This window comes from Charadrius vociferus, unplaced genomic scaffold (genome assembly GCF_000708025.1).
Source record: "Charadrius vociferus isolate BGI_N301 unplaced genomic scaffold, ASM70802v2 scaffold281, whole genome shotgun sequence".
Taxonomy (NCBI): Eukaryota; Metazoa; Chordata; class Aves; order Charadriiformes; family Charadriidae; genus Charadrius; species Charadrius vociferus.
Genome location: NW_009646633.1, coordinates 1065222 through 1082204, shown reverse-complemented (window position 1 = coordinate 1082204; position 16983 = coordinate 1065222). Strand labels below are relative to the sequence as shown.

At 38.5% G+C, this 16983-nt stretch overlaps 1 protein-coding gene across 1 annotated transcript; it reads right to left on the bottom strand.

The window, feature by feature from the left end:
* Window positions 1–674: 674 nt before the first annotated feature.
* NARF (nuclear prelamin A recognition factor) lies at window positions 675–16613 on the bottom strand. Its single transcript, XM_009888736.1, has 10 exons — window positions 16509–16613; window positions 15356–15499; window positions 13511–13643; window positions 12107–12241; window positions 7155–7273; window positions 5855–5984; window positions 5048–5120; window positions 2301–2438; window positions 1762–1919; window positions 675–1214 (listed from the first exon to the last, which is right to left on the bottom strand). The coding sequence occupies exons 2-10, from the start codon at window positions 15428–15430 to the stop codon at window positions 973–975; spliced, it is 1203 nt and encodes a 400-aa protein (XP_009887038.1). The 5' UTR covers window positions 15431–15499; window positions 16509–16613; the 3' UTR covers window positions 675–972.
* Between the last annotated feature and the right edge of the window lie 370 nt (window positions 16614–16983).

Here is a 16983-nt window from a genome sequence, read left to right as displayed (position 1 = left end):
TTTTTTTTTTTTTTTTTTACAAAATTCTGTCAGCATGGAGATAAATTAAAAAAACCAATCTGCTATTATGCGTACCGAAATATGAGAGAATAAAAGTGCTGTTAAGTCTGGCTCAGCAAATCTAGCAAAGTTGTAGTATGCATGTGTTCACCTGCCAGTGCATATGCATGTCTCACTCTCATAAAGCCAGACAAAGTAAGCAGCACCACTCTTCCTAGCTGCAAGTTTCTAAGAAAACTTACAAGGAAAGAGAAGTTCTCTTTTTGTACCAACCAACATATTTGGAACTCTTTTTAATGAAGGATTGCATTATAACCATTTAGTATTAGTTTCCCAAAATCAGTTTATAGGAAGCTTCCTGTTCCTTACAAAATATTACATCAGTAAGGAATGGCGACTCTAGTTTGGAACAGAATAGTTTTTGTTAAAATCTAGCTAGAAGGCATACATAAATTCATTACACTTCTCCATATACACACTTGTGCCTGTAAAGGGTTTTTTTGTTAACGAGGCAATGAATCTCAAGTTACTTCACAAGAATGGCAACAGCATTGAAATTCATCATGACTGTTTTCCCACAATGAGAAGGACTGCATACCTAGGAGTAAAATAATCTCACCTTCTTGGGGAAGACCATTTTGTAGCTTTGTAGGGAGTAGCTTCATCAGGAGATACACTCCCTGCTCCCGGCAGAAAGTGTTATGTACCTTGCAAGATCATGTTTTTGAATAAAGAAATCCATCATACACAGGAGATTACACACAGTAAAAGTTAAATGACAATGGCAGGAAGCAGGGCTTTCGAAGACTTCTCTTTCTGTTTTTAAAAAGCAATGGTTCTTCACAAATAATCCACAATTAGGAAGCATCTCATTCATACACTCGGCTAGTGCATAGCATCTGCGATTGCATAGAATGTTTCCAGTGCTGAATCTGTAACTAACCTAAGCAAATCTTTTGCAAGTTTGATTTATTACCATTTGATATCCAGATTGCTTGCTGTTTGACTTACTGCACTGTATTTGGTGTGCAAAGTTTCCTGGACCTTCTTAGAGTCCATACCTTCCAGCCAGTCCTGGTACATCTTTTGTACGTGCATGTTCGTTTCTGGAAGTCTAACAGGTATTGCAGCATACACTTCTTCCATCTGGTTAAGCAGTGCTTTATCTGGTTTTCCATCTTCAGTTTGCGCCTGACCTTTTCCATTTAGGCACCCTTAGAGGGAAAAAAAGAAAATACAAAAGCCACAAGGGTGATGAAGATTTGATATGAAGAGATAGCTTGGAATTTTTTTTTTTTTACTTCTCTAAAGAAAAAAGTTGTCTCTTTACATAAGCTACCCGCCCCACACTGCTAGAATTTGTATTGACTTAAAGTGACTCCAATATTAACATCTTAATGCAAATGAGGTTTCCATATTAACAGTCTTTCTCTGCCTTCTCCATGGTTTTATGGCCTTAATTACATTCCTTGTCTTTTCTTGCCCTTGACAGTCACTGTTTCAGAGTATTTGCTCCGAGGTTTGAAATAATCGTAAAAGCCATGCTGTCACTTATTTATAGGTCAGAAGAGAACAAATAACATTGTGGTTAATTTTAGAGCCAACCCTGCACATGTAATTCGTGTTCTGCACCATTCACTAAATACTAAGCATTTTAGATTAAGAGAATTAAGAGGGAATGAAATCAAGTGCCTAAGACAACCTTCCTTTCAGATTCAAGATACGAGTGCAGACCAACTGTGGATCCACAATTATTCTTACCTCCTGGGCAGGCAAGGACTTCTACGAAATGGTACAAAAACTTTCCTTTTTTCAACTTCAGAACCATGTTTTGGATATTTCTAAAGCCATAAGCTGCTGCAAAACGCAGCACTGTCTCACCATCCTTTTCAAGAGTAACTTCTTGAAAGTCCTTGTTCCTACAAAGATAACAGAGAACATTTTAAACCCCTGCATTACCAAAGGGATGATCCAACCGTGTCAGTTTGTATTCAGATGCTTTGAAGGGAATAGAACAAGGGTAACAGTGAGATTAGGATAAACTCTTCCAATTTCTAAACCAAGTTAATAAGAAGTTGGGGTTGAATTTTCAAAACGGAATTATACTTAATTTTTAAGGGCATACAAGTTACTAATAAAAATTAAAGCTATCAGGAGCTACTTTACAGCAACAAATTTACCGATTTATAATATGTAAATGCCTACCAGCAAACGAGCCAGGTTAGCAACAACTGCATTAGGGTTCGCTGTAGCACCAACTAGCCCATGCTACATAACAAGCATACAAAACTCTAGCTTACTTTAATGCTTTGTAGGTGATTTCTTTGACATCCATGCCAAAAAGCTCCTTCGCAGCATGTTTAAAAATGTGCTCCAGGTAACCATCGGATCTCTTCCCATCATGCCTTACTACATCTCCCTCCTTTGTTTCATCAAACCTTAGAAAACAATAGAAAGAAAAATCAACTCAAAAATTGCATTCCTTCACTTCAGTGAAGTAGGATGTTTTTTCGGTTGTCTCTCCCCTCCAAAAACTTTTATAGCAGTGATTGAGAATTTAACATTTTTAATTACAATTTAAAAAAATTAAACTGTCTAGTAAGATGGTAAAATAAAATAAAATTAAAAAAATATAAAAGGATGAATGGCTTTCCATTTTCAGAAACCTCAAGCAACAGTAATTTCTAAGAATGCACATTCAGCACAGCCTAAAGACTCGGTTAACAGCCATTCACTGCTCAGGAAACTTTTTTCAGAAAAAATAAACAAATCATTTTTGGCCCATGAGAATGTAAAAGTACTTCAGAAGTTACAAGCCTCTGCTCACAAACAACTCTGCTCCAGGAACTGTTTGTCACAGTCTGTAACACCATGCCACTATAATAACACCACACCAGTACAGGCTAGAACACTGTACCTTGAAGGCAAGTGCTACACTATATAGTCCAGGAAAGAAAATTAATGAGCTCATACCCAATGGGCACAGCATTCACCTGGAGGTTCGCCTCTGCCTCAGTTAAAAACAGAGCACGGGGGAGCACAAGGGGCTGTAGTATAAACTAGTGGGATGCATGCCAGTGATCGCCAGAGACTGCAGCTCTACAGGCTCATGTTCCTTTCTGGCAAAGCAGAAATCACTAGGGGTGTGTGGCAACGCTGGTTTCAGGAAGAGATATTAATCTTCATCTTAGCAAATGGACAGATTATGTCCTTTGCTCTTAAATGTAAAAGCCTCTCTAGATATAGTCTAATTACCTTCTTCCCAGAACCTGCAGACATGACCTTTCCCAGCCTCTACTGCTAGCTCTTGCCTGAGCAGCAGTCTGGGCACAGCATTCAACCACAAAACCAAAGGGAAAATTACCACAGCACACCCCTTACTGAAAAAAAAAAAATGCTGATAATTGTAACTGTAATAATGACAAAGAAATACTTTAATCACTGAAGAGCAGAAGTTTACAAATTTAGTATCTCTGTCCCCTCTATGCCATGCCTTTGCATTTACTTAAGAAGTACTGCAACTTTTTTTTTAATATAAATTTGGGCAATCTTGCTTCATGATATATCTCCTAATTTTAACCAATTACTATTTGTTAGCATTCTCTAGCTACTAAAGTGAGTTGAGAACTCAAACACAAGTTACTTTGTTCATACTACTTTTTTAATACTGAGGACTACCACAAATTGCTTCTGTGCTGGAACTTGTTTTAAGAGAAGTTCAAGTTACATAAATTTCTCTGCAAAATCTACTTTTAAGACCCCAGAAGAGCAAAAGCTACATCATCGGGTCTCAAAGCTTGAATCAGTATTATCAGATTAGTCCTTTGGAAAATTAACATTTTTTTCCAACATAAATTGGTCCAATAAAGCAGATATATTCTGAGTAAGAGCTTCTTTCATTGGACAGGCTGATTTAAAAATAAATTACCATCTCTACGTGATGATGTCTTTAAAAACTTGGTTTATGTAATTCTCATTCTGTAAAGCAATCATTAGCAGAAATAATCACAGGAGCAAAACCAGCTCTGAAACCATTACCACTGTACCACTTACGTTTCTCCTGTCTAGGCAAGGTCCAAGCAAGATACCAAGCCAAAGTGAAAAGGATTTTTAGAAATTTCCAGAGCTTTCTATTTTGTGCAAGAAAGCATGTTTATTGCTCCACTACCACCACTTTGGAAAGATACCAAGTAACATCTGTCACACTTGAACACAGATCAGCGAGCAGCGAGGCCAGCCTTTGTAACTAAGCCTGAGAATTAAACCAACATGCATGCTGCTTTCTGAGCCAGTCATACAGTGAGTAAACAAAATCTTCTCGATGCTTTGTGCCAATTTTCATCTAAAGCACGTTTCAATTTTATCTAATCTTGAAAAAACTAACTGCTGTCTTCAGTATAGGAAAAAAAGTTAATTAACTTTTCCTGAAAGGGTTCTACTTCTATCAATTCTACATGAACATATTAAGGGAAGTGGAAATTTACTGTCAAGACGCTGCTCTGAATGAGGGAAGCACAGAACAGATGGTCAACCCCATGACTGCATTTCAGCATCTTTGTGCGAGGGCAGAGGGGCAGATGAGACTCTTCAGTTTTATACAAGCTCAAGCATGGGAGAGCTCTGAACCGGGTGAACACCCTGAGACAGTCACGCTTACCAGCAAGTTGTGAACTTAATATAGTCAAATCTAATATTACCACATTAAAATATAAATAAGGAGCTACATAAATCTTCAAAAATCATGAATTTTAAAGGAGTCACTAGATAGAGGTCATTACCTCAAATTTCCTGCTTTGTATTTAGGCAGTATATACAGTTTTATACTGTTTCATATTACTTTTATGTATAACAATGAACATTTAATAGAATACTTTTGGGTTTTTTGGCCACTATATAAAAGATGAGGCTTTACTATACTCAAGCTTTGATGCAAGCTTTCTTCTTTAAAAAGGAAACACATTCTTTTTTTACATTTATGTTGAATATGCTCAAAGGTGGTGTTATCTGTCATCAAAATAAGCAAGCAATCCACAACAAAACTACTTACAAACTATCTACAGCTACTTCAGTCACATCTTTCAAAGACACATTTTTCTGTTCCATTATTTGGGCAATTTCACCTGTAGGAAAACATACGACATTTTACTTTCAACACAAAGCAAAATGCACATGCTGTGCCTCTGTTTAAGAGATCAATATCCCAACATCTATACGTGGTTACAGTCACATTCTCCAATTCTTACTAGATTCAGATCCCTCCAGCGACTGAGAACCCTGACACTTCCAGCCCTGAAGAAAAGGGCCTTCAGCTTGCTCCAAACTTTGCATAGTGCTATCCTTAGCCTTTCTGTTAGGTAAAGTTTGGAAGACATTTTTACACTGCACAGGAAAAAGGAGGATACGTAGTTTGGACGTTAAGCCTAAAGAGAAGAGCCACACCAAAAAGCCACTGGTGCCATGCATTTTGGATGTTATGAATAATCCCATGGGAGATTAAATCAGGACCATAGACAAACAACTTAGTGACTTTTAATATGGATTTGCATACTCTTACCTTTCTCAAGAGGCTGACAAAACCCAATACCTAAATCTTGTTTTCAGATGAATACCAACTTGGAAGGAAAGTATTTTTCACTTTGCCTTCCCTATACAAAACCTACACTACCAGTAGCACAAAAACCTGTACTTATTTTTAAAGCAGAAATAAAAGCCAACCTTACAACTAAAGCAGACTTGAAAAAAAAATAAAGTCTGGCAACGGTGATTCACTTATATCATAGAATCATAGAATGGTTTCAGTTGGAAAGGACCTTGAAGATATCTTTATGAATAGTAAGTTTAAAGAAGATTTCACCTGATGTCAGAACACAATCAACTTCTTGCGAATTATATAAGGCAGTGTAGAAATCTTCCCGCAAGGCTTCCAGTTTTTTGTCGTAACAAGGCGCCACAATTACATGGAAAATTTTATCAGGAGACAAGTTCTGTGGAACATAAGAGAGAACTTCATGAAGAGCAAAAGACAGCTTGAAGGATGACAATGATGAAAATAGCGCCATAAACCCTATGCAAGTAATACCAGTAATCAATCCCTAGCAATTAAATTTAAAGACTGCTGCACACAGATGAAGTGATTTGCCAGAAGTCACAAAGCATCAGCAAACATCTGAAGTCAGTCTTCTGGCTGAAACTTTAACTTACTCCTTCAGACCACATTTTCACAGACTGGTGAGGGTTGGAAGGTCCCTCTGGAGCTCCCCCAGTGCCACCCCCCGCCAGAGCAGGGGCACCTCCAGCAGTGGCACAGGACGGCGTCCAGGCGGGTTTGGGATGGCTCCAGAGGGGGAGACTCCCCCACCTCTCTGGGCAGCCTGTGCCACTGCTCTGCCGCCCTCACAGCAGAGAAGTTCCTCCTCCTGTTTAAAGGGAACTTCCTATGTTCCAGTTTGTGCCCATTCCCTCTTGGCCTGTCACTGGGCACCACTGAAAAAAGACTGGTCCCATTTTCTGCAGCTTTTGATTGCCTTAGAAAGTAAATGCAAGTGAGACTTCAGAATTCAGTTTTTTAGCTGTCACTCATTTACTTTTCATCCACAGCAAGTCCATCAATCTTTCTCCAGCTATGTGGAAATAGCAATACTTCTCTGTACAATGTGGATGTGGTTAAATTTAAGTATGATAGGTAAGAAGAACAGTGAAGTTTTTCAACATACAAAATTGAAAAGATAAAAAGGTTAGTTTCTGAGATACAATACTTTTATTGATCCCAGATAACAGGGAAATTTCTACATTATTCTCCTCCACTCCTGTTTTGGCTGTGTTATAGAACTACACAGGCAGCATTTCACAAGACCCTCTTTAGCTACCCTGGATTTAATTTTATCCATAAAAACCTAAATCCACATTACACTGGGAGCAGAAGGATTGCTGACAGCTCATACTGCACCACGTGAAATGAGGTTCTTTGTACCTTCTTCTTATCACAGGCACTTGTATAGCAGCACAGCACCATTTAATGTTCAAGTAAAGGACAAACAATTCAAGAAGATGCTTTATTGCTTTATAATACATTAAGATCTATATTTCAGTATTAAAATCTACTAGACCATCTTTTTAGATTAGTATAATGGTAAAAATAAATCAGAATTACTTACCTGCTGCCTGGCAAAGTAGCCCTTCACCAGGGAGCCCATGATCTGCTGTGGAGACTTTGCAGTGCAAATGTGAGAGGTGACAAGATTAGTAAGTACCCTTTCAGCATACCGGATCCAACCTAGAATGACAGGAAGTCAGTTATATAGTGAAGTGGCACATAAGGATCGCAAAGCAGCAGCAGTTATAGAACAGCTTTTAAAAATTAAGACACCTTCACAGTAGGTAGGACATTTCTGTGTAGGCTGGAAGCCCCACCTTGGGAACTGTGGGAGACCTCAAGGCTCTGTTAGTAATGCTTTTCAGTTGGCTATCAATAATTGTGTCATTAATTCTAGACTTAGAAGCCACTGTGAACTTCATAACTTATTACACCCTTTCTAACGCATAGCTTTAACAAAAGAGAAAGAACAGGACCCCAGCTAACAAAGAGTAAGTTGACCTTCTAGACCCCAGCCCTTGGATCACCAGACACTACAACCAATGTACTGTGTTCAGCTGCTTAACTGTACCCTTCTGTTTCCTGAGATTTAATATCCATGCACCCAGCTTGCCTCCTGTAAAACAGGAGAGTCACATGAAAGCATTATCACAAGATGCACGTGGATTAAGCCTTGAAAAAAATGCCGCCTTTTACTACTGTTAGAGCAGCCACACCTTCTTTAGAAACACCCTCACACTCAACCACACAGAGTTATCAACTGAAATCTCTCTGTATTCGACATTCTGTCTTAGTCACTAGAGTCCTCCCCCTTCCCTTTCACCAGACTCCTTCAGCATTTCAGCTATGACAAGTTATGTATATTCACACCACCCCCAATATCGAGAGCCATTCTATTATTCCCCACCTTCCAGAAAAGGAACTGACAAATAAGCAAATTAAGATACTTAGGGTGTGCAATTCTTTCTTAGACACTGTAACTCTTACTGAAAACAACAGCTCGGAACCTTTCACAGCAAGGATTCAGAACTTTTTGCTTCACCTACATAAAATGAGAACCAGGTACCAAAATAGCGCAGAAATATTAGGCTCAGCCTTCTAGGGAAGTATGCTGCTTTTGGTGCTAAGAAATAGTGAAAAATAGTGAAAAATATCACACTGAAGTCTTTTATCTTCAAACAGTTTAATGTTTACATAAAAGAAAAATTGCTGTGAAGTACATGCTGCCCAGGAAAGGTAAAGGTAGGAAAGGTAGGTTAATTCTTAAGCTTGAAACTAACACTTATGGATGAACAGGTGGTAATGTCTAAGTCAGAACACTGCCAAAGACCAACAACGGCACAAAACTGGGATCCAAGCGGTGTTCAGATGGTTTGTCTCTCTATGGCAGAGAAGCGGTTTTCCCAGTGTAGTAACATTTTACTGATGAAAATGAGAAAGTATAAGTATTAGGGAAACATGAGGATCCTCCAGCTGTTTAAATATTCCCTATTCTTGTTAAAGTACAGACTTCAAGATTAACAGATACTGGTCTCCATGGAAAATCTCAAAGGCATACATAATCTTCAACAAGCATTCCTTTCTGTTGCAGAAAAAGGTAGGGTCTATAGATTTACATGTTACTGTGCTGAACTGCTAGACTCTTAATAGGAAGTTTGTTTAATGTCCACCTTCAACTGGGACTTTAAGTCCAAGACATTACCTGCAATCAATGACTTAATTTATTGGTGCTTGGTACAAAGGCCGTATTAGTATATTCTGCATGATAGGTACATCCTATTTCTTAAATGGCTTTAGTCTCAAGTGCTGTCAAAATAGAAAATTGTTTCAAACAAAGTAACAGCAGTTTTTAAAAACATTCTGCTTTGTACTTCAGCCGCATTTCTGGTCCTTCCCTTATACTGCAACTGTGATTACCATTAATCACCACAGCACTCCTGCTATGAGAGTAGTTTTCAGAATTGGAATGGTTTAGGTATTGTAATCACGAAATGTAAGGAAATTTCACTAAATCCCAAGAGCGTTCTGGCAGGTACTGCCCAAAGCAATTTCTTAAATTGTTTCTTTCTTTGCATTTGACAGAACAAGTGTCTAGCAGTTCCAGCTCTACAATGACCATTAGTCACTGTTTAATTATATAAGCAGCCTTGGTGAATGAGCAACGCGAGGCATTTATCTGCCCTTCACATATGCACTAGCTGTTTCTGCCCACTCATCGACAGGGCTGAATTCCAGCACCGCAGTTACAGGAAGCCTAAGATACCCAGCTCTTATGTCAATGTACATCTGTACCCATACAGACCTACAGCCTTCCTAAATTCATGCAGATTCTCGGCCATTTGTTGGCTTGTGTTGGCATCAAAGAACAAGAAGAAACCCCTACAAATCACTGTATAAATTCTTACAGGTGTACTTCAGAACATGTTATTTTTAGTGGTTTATCATGAGTAGATCACAAAGATGCATGCTATAAATAGTTATGCAACAGTATGAAGTACAGAAAAACTAAGAAAACTTTTACGACTGTAAACCCCCAGTCCTGTAAAAGGAAATTACTTTAGTTGAATCCTCAATGGTTATGCTCTTCCTACTAATGCTGTAAGCCTGCCCTGTTGACCTGTTCTAGGAGTTCACAGAGGCTGGCAATGCATTAAAAACGCTGGCTCATTCCCAGAGCAAGTGCTTCATGTTCCTTACCAATTTGGTAAATTAAGGAAAAGAACCGATTACTTCAGAGATATTACATATACAATCAGCAGTTACACTGTTGTACTTTCAACACGAAACACCCCCCCCCCAAAAAAAATTAGCCCACTTTCTTTTAAGACTGCAGTAGGAAGAGGCAAGAAGAATTAAGACGGAGACAATAAAATGCCCTTTTATCAGGTTCTGGGACTATACGGGCTCTGCTGTTTTGCTCATGGCAGATTTTACATCACCGACTACTCCTACAGAGGGGTGGAAAGTTACACTCAAAGATAAGAAAGAGTGAAGCAGTTATACTTGAGTTCACATTGACCTTATATCTACGGAGCTATATAAAAAACACACCCAGTAAACAACATTTCTGGGACAAATTTATGTAATCTGGGGATAGAGAGAGGAAGGAGAATGAGGAACAGAAAATGTACCCAGACAATAAAGTCAGGAAACACAGCAAACAATCTTACTTTAAAAAATGACTGATCATGATTTTTTTTTTTTTTACTGTAATTGCTGTCAATGGGAATGAAATACCATATGCTTTCAGAATGGGTTCACAGTGATATTTCAGTTCAGTTTTCTGGATATGGAAAGCACCCATGCTGCTGCTAACATCTATACCACAGCAGATAGCTAACACCATAACTAGCACTGAAAACAAAATCTTGTGTAGAACAGACAAGGCCAAGTGCTCCATTAACTAGTTAAAAAATATTTCTAATGAGAGCAGCAAATAATCTGAGCTCTGATTCAAGATGAAGAAAATAAAATTATTTCAGAAGTTCTAAAAGAAATCCTCAGGTTTTGAATTTTAAATAAACCACATGCAACAAGACAAAGCAAAGTAATGGGGGGTTGTTTCAACTCCACAAGTTTTACATAAGAAAAAGCAACATGTAGTATGTCTGCTCCTGAAGATAGGAGGCAACACCAAGATAACAGTAACAGGAAAAAAAAAAAAAAGGACTTTTTCCTCTTAATACATACGTCTAGTTCCTAAAGCGTAACTCGGATGCTTCCACTACAGAATACCCAGAACAAAAGTACAATTCAAATAGCAGTATTTAAACTTTAAATCAATGACAACAGCATATTCTGGGGATCAAATGCAACTCTAACTCACTCTCTTGTCACTGTAACATTTCTTGAAAGAATACAATCTACTTAAGTTATTTCAAAGCTAGAAAGAAATATTTTTGTATTTTTATTAGCCTTTTGAAAAGCAACACCATGAGCTTTAAGGTGAAGCTGAGTGGGATGTTAGGCAAAGAAGTTACTTTTACCTCCTGTTTGATAGTTCTTTTTTAGGAACGTGACTTATCATACTTAAACTGAAATGACAGTGTGCTAACAAATGGGAAAAGTAAACAATGACCAAATGTTCTACATCTTTCCAGTTGTGATAAGTGCAGGTTCTGCTCCTAAAAGAGCAAGTTCTCAGGTGCAAAATTCTCAGAAGTGAGACATATAGTGAGTCAAGTCTGTGACATTTCAAGTGAGAATTATTTGTAAGTGTTAAGACATAACCATCTCACAGTCATTAAGAGTAATGTCACTTGCTACTTTCCCCGAGGCTTAAGCGTCAAGTTCAAAACTTTAAGATATCAGAAGTTGTGGTTTAATTATATCACTGAGCAAAGTTCCTTAAAGATTATTTTCAACAAGGAAACACCATGTTAAACTTTGTGGTCTGGACACACGAGCAGCAGCCACCAGCTCCTCAATTCCAGTTCTGATTAATTTCACTGACTAATAAATACCACATATAAACACTAGCACAGGAAATCAGTAGTTCAGCTTCTTTGCATTATCAGCAGCTGTGGACTACAGCAAGGTTTTGTTTGTTGTTGAGCAACAACAAAATTTATACTCCTCACCTTTTACAGAGCTTCAACAGAAGACAACTGTAAGATGCAGATAGGGAATTTACTGCAACCTTTCTATCTGACTGTGGAAAGCCCTATGCTGAATTAGCACATGCCTTATCCAGCACAATCACACCCATTCTTTTGTCTGCATGGTTCACATTTATGGCTGTGGCACCTCACATATGGGAAAGCTGATGATGCTTCTTGGAAATAAACTGCTCTCCCAACAGCCCATGAAAAACAGGCCCATCTAGCAAAGCACTGAAATGCACTAAGGATGATCAACGCTACTGGTAGCAAGTACCATGTGTGATATTTGGTATCTCTCAAAAGCAAAGCCAAAATGCTGTAAGTTATGTAAGGCTCTCAAATGAAACCACCCTTTCCATAGTTCCAATGAGACTAGGCTGAAGTGCAGGAGGTTGGAGAAATCAGTTCTCACCAGGGCAAGCAGAGGCAAACATTGGTAAGGCATGCTCCTCCTGGTTCCTCCGTTGATACCGCTGCACAAATTCCCTCTGGCTCTCCAGGATACTGAAATCAGCAGCTATAGTGGTGTCAAATACATAATGCACCCCTATGAGAGAAAGCAGTAAGGAAAAGTGAATTACTAGAATGTTTTCCATCTCACAGGCTTCTTTACAAGTTCCAGGTCTACAGAAAATCTTGGAGGATCAGCAGGCATATTCTTTCCCCTCTCCAAATTTTCACAACCAGCAGAGCCATACTAAGCCATACATTGAAAAGCTATCTTCTATGTCTTGGCTTTAAAAGCGCCACCAACTTGCTAATGCTGACTAGCAACACTTCAACTAGTTGTCTGCTTCCTTATGAGAAGCTTGCCATTCAGCATATATTTGTTTTTTTGTTTAATTGAATGGGATCTCTTGACTCCAGGGCTATATGCAGTGACTCCTGAAAAAGAGCATTCTTTACAAGACATGCTGAAGTTGCGTATCATTATCCACAGAAAATAGATCCAGCTGAGAGGCATATCTTCCATTGCTGGAGTTGTCTGCAAAGGTACACAAGCATATCACCAACACAGCAGAGACCTTCTGTCCGCCTATTTAGCAACATACTCCCTATACGCCTACATAATATTGAGCACGTCCCTGCAGCAAGTGAGGTATAGATAATTAACACATTCTAAGAAAACTAGGGCCGAACAGAATTTAGCATTCCTTTTAGACGAAGAAAATATACTGGGTACTGAGATGCATAAAAACTATGAAAAATGAAAAAATATATACATATGTAAGGGAGGAAACAGTTTATAGCTTTATTACTGTCCTTTTCCATCCTTCCCAAACATACAGGCAGAGTGGTTTTTGTTTTTTAAATAAAACTTTGTATATATATCGTAGAAAGAACAAAGGAAATATATCTTTAACATAAAATAGGCAGATACAACAAGTTACAGAAAAAAACAGAACTGACAATCTTCTAGAGATACATGTCTAAAGGACTGGAAGGCATTTAGGATAAGAATTCCCTCCTCCCTCAAGTTACAAAACAAGGGGAAATCTTGTTGAAGCTCATGACCAAACCCTCCTTGATTTCTGGGTAGTGAAGGTTTTGAAGACAGCTCTACAATGTCCTTCTATTCTGTGACCTTTACTATCAACAGGGTAATGCCTTCAATCCATTTCTGCAACTGGTGTACGTCATACTGGTGCACTGCCACCAATACCACAGAGCACGTATTTCAAACTCTAAACTAGATTGCGCAATGCCTGCACAATGATGTGCTTTATGACTGCATAACAAACAATTCTGCTGAGGAAGCAAAACCCTAAAATAATCTCCCCTTTCTGCTCCACCACCATAACAAACCCAAACTTACCGAGACTTTTGAGGAAACCACAGAGTCTCTTGGCTGCATCATTCACAGAGAGATTGAATTTAGCAGCAAAATAAGGCAATGACTGAGGGCATATAGACACTGCCAACACTTTGTGTTTTGAGGTATCACATTTCTGGTAAACAAAACAAAAACAAAGGAAACGAGGTATGTAATTACAACAGGGTAAGGCTCCCTCCTTCCCCTCCCTTTTCCACTCCTGCAGTTATTCCTCAGCGTCCTATGCTTCAGTGGGCCGTATCATTAAAACCCCTATCAAACAACTAGCGAGTTTCCTGAGGGCAGGACAGGATGTTCCTCTGATCCCATCAGTGATGGTCTCTAATCATCTGTAGATGTTTCTTATATGTAACTTGGGGAAATCCATCCTTCCCGGGACAATTCCGTGGTTGGTCTCCTAATGGCATAAAGAAAGTCAGGAGACCCTTCAGCACCTATGGTGTTCTAACAATATGAAAAATTCTAGCAAATATGAAAAAACCCTGTATGTTTAAACATTAATAAATAAACTAATGTTTACAGGAGCATTGGCATCTGAAGTTACAAATCCAATCCAACAAATTACAGATCTGATCCTTTGTTAAGGCTCCAGTGTCTCTATCACTAAAGTTGCCGAGGGAAGCTGGTAAGATAGGACCCTCAACAAACCAGTGGTTGTAGGCACTAAAGAACCCTTTGGAAACACCTAAGATGGTATGCAACTGTAAAGCTCTGATGACTGTCACATTTACTTAAAGATGAATCTTGTGTGTTAGTTGGGACATTTTCCACATCAGTGGAACCCTTGGAAGACAAGCCAGGACTATGCCACAGACAAGTCTCACCCTAAAAATGTCAGGTACCATAGTTTGTACTTACACACCCTAAACATTGTATAATGACCCTTCAAGTAGAGCTTGTGACTGCCTGGAAAGCATCTCCCTTGCTCACTGTCCTCTTTTGGACCCCTGACAGTCTGAGCAAGGCACCCAGCTGCCTCCCTATTGTACGCTTCAGGCTCTCTCTTATTAGGACCCATGTGACCCAAAAGATTTTTATTTTTTTTTAATTTCTCCTTTTCTTCTCTTTTTCTCATGTATGACAACATCATACTGTATGGAGAGGTAAAGTAGTTCTACGAAAATTGAATCACTATGTAATGAATCCTTTTGTTTCTGACACTTATGTACAGATTAAGAAAAAAAAAAAATCAATTCTAGTAGCTTTGACGTCCCAAGTAACGACACAGAAGTCTGGAGCAGAACTAAAATAATTAAATCAGTATCAAGAGCTAACAATCCAAGCACTATACACAGCAACTAGCTTCCAGGCAATCCAGATCTCAGCAAAAAATAAGAGAGCTTGCTAAGAAAATAAGAGAGCTTGCTAAGAATTTGGACAAAAAATTCTTTTCCAACTGTAGTCAGCTATATACTAAAAACTATCCTACTTTCAAAAACTTGCCTTGATAACTTTGTATTATGTGGATACATTGGCACAAGAAATGCCCAGAACAGTCCTAGTAACAAAGGTATGAGCATTTGTAAACTCTGAACCACAGAGCAATTTGTTATTACAGTAATGAGATAGTTACGTTTTCCAAAAATTCTACTTCTGCAGGTGCAGTAACTTTCCTCTACGATTTAGGTTAAGTGCCATGATCTTGCACCTCTAGTGCAAAATTATTTTAAGTACTTTAATGTTCATCTTGCCTGAGGTTTTCACTTCCTCTTTGGACAAAGTATATCCTGACAAATCTTCACAGTATCTGCCTTGGGAAACTGAGCTGCTTAGTCATTCTGCAATTTCCTCCTCCTCACAGAAAAGAGTGTGTTATTGTCACTTTACCTTATTAAGGTTAAGAATACGAAAGAGCTCCTTCTGATTCTGTTGGAAAACTCTGGCTCCTTCTTCTGATGTCATACAATTGTCACAAGCTAGGCAGTCGCTAAGGAGTATTTTAGCATTAGCCAATGTATGAAACTCATTTTTCTGGGGGGAAAAAAAAAAAAAAATAAATTTAATAACAACTGACCAATTTTCAAGACCTCTGCAATTGACTCAGCTGAAGAGCAAACACGCTGTCAGTGTTTTGTTTAAAACAAGACAATCCATGACACTTGCATAGCATCCAAGATTATTTAGAAGTAATCAAAATAATTTGTTCCATCCTTCTTCATGGATCTGCTCTTAATATTACCATAAAACTGCAAAAACATAGGTCTACATTTAGCCCTCCAGTCCATGTTGTAGTAACTTGATTTGCATTGCATTTCAGAGCTGACAGTTCCCATCAACTTACCAAGCAACTGAAAAAAGTTTTACTTCAACTATTAAACCTCTTTAATAACCAAATGCCTCTGTAACAGCAGATGGCTTTGGCTTTTATACTACGAGATAAAACAAACAGAACATAGTGCCACAGTTACATTGAACATATACTGTAAGATCAAGAGTTTCATGCTTCTGACTACAATACCATTGGCAGCTCATCTGTGGGAAGAAGGAATACTTGGATAGAGGTGCAACATAACCAGACTACTTGCAAAAAAGCTAAACAAAAATCCCTCAGTTAAGAACCCATTCCCAGGGATACACTTATCTGTTGAAGAACAGTAGATGATCTGTAAGTTTGCCTAACATAAAAAATAAGACATTTTGTGCACTTGTACTCTTAACCTCCTTCTTTTCTCCTCACAAGCCCTCTCTTTTGAAGACCTGATGTAAGATTCTTGACACTAAAAAAAAAAAATATTTTTTTTAGAACATCAATTTCTGTTTTGCGTTTGCATAGTAAGGGTTTTTTTTTATTTCATCTTTTTAAAAGATTCTTGATTCTCATGTTATAAGATGCCTAGAAGTGCTCATAGTTGCTTACAACTGCTTGTTGATTAGTATTATATTTAGTACTTGAAAATTCTCTACTTAAAACCTCCTCTGGGGTACACAATAAAGAAAAAAAGATGACAAATTATATTACAATTTTTAGCAGGAACATTACCTCTTCAAAACCATCACTCGAACTCAATGCATCAACAGATGTACTTTGCGTATCATCATTTTTCTGTTTTTTACTGCATTCCTGAAACAAAACATAAAATACATGTATTACGCGAAACACGTTCACTGTTTAATAAGAACATCTTTGCAGCACTGTGTGTATAATTCAAAGCTAACGTGGCTCTTTTACAGTCTTTGGCAGCGTTAAATCTACATCTTTACAGGCAATGCCTTGTTTTGAGAGTGCATTTGCTACGGTGAAAATAATTCCTCGGGAATTCACTTGCTTCGTCAATTTCACAGTTCTGAGGTGGCTTTCGGTTGTTGTTTTTTTTTTTGTTAATCCCAAAGGGAAGATTACACCGCGCGCAGCAGAAGCCCTGTGTGTAGGTCGCGACCGTGGCGATACAGTCCCGACGATACGGCCGCCCGGTGCCTCCCGGGGAGCTGCCGCAGCCGCCGCCGGTGACCTTGGA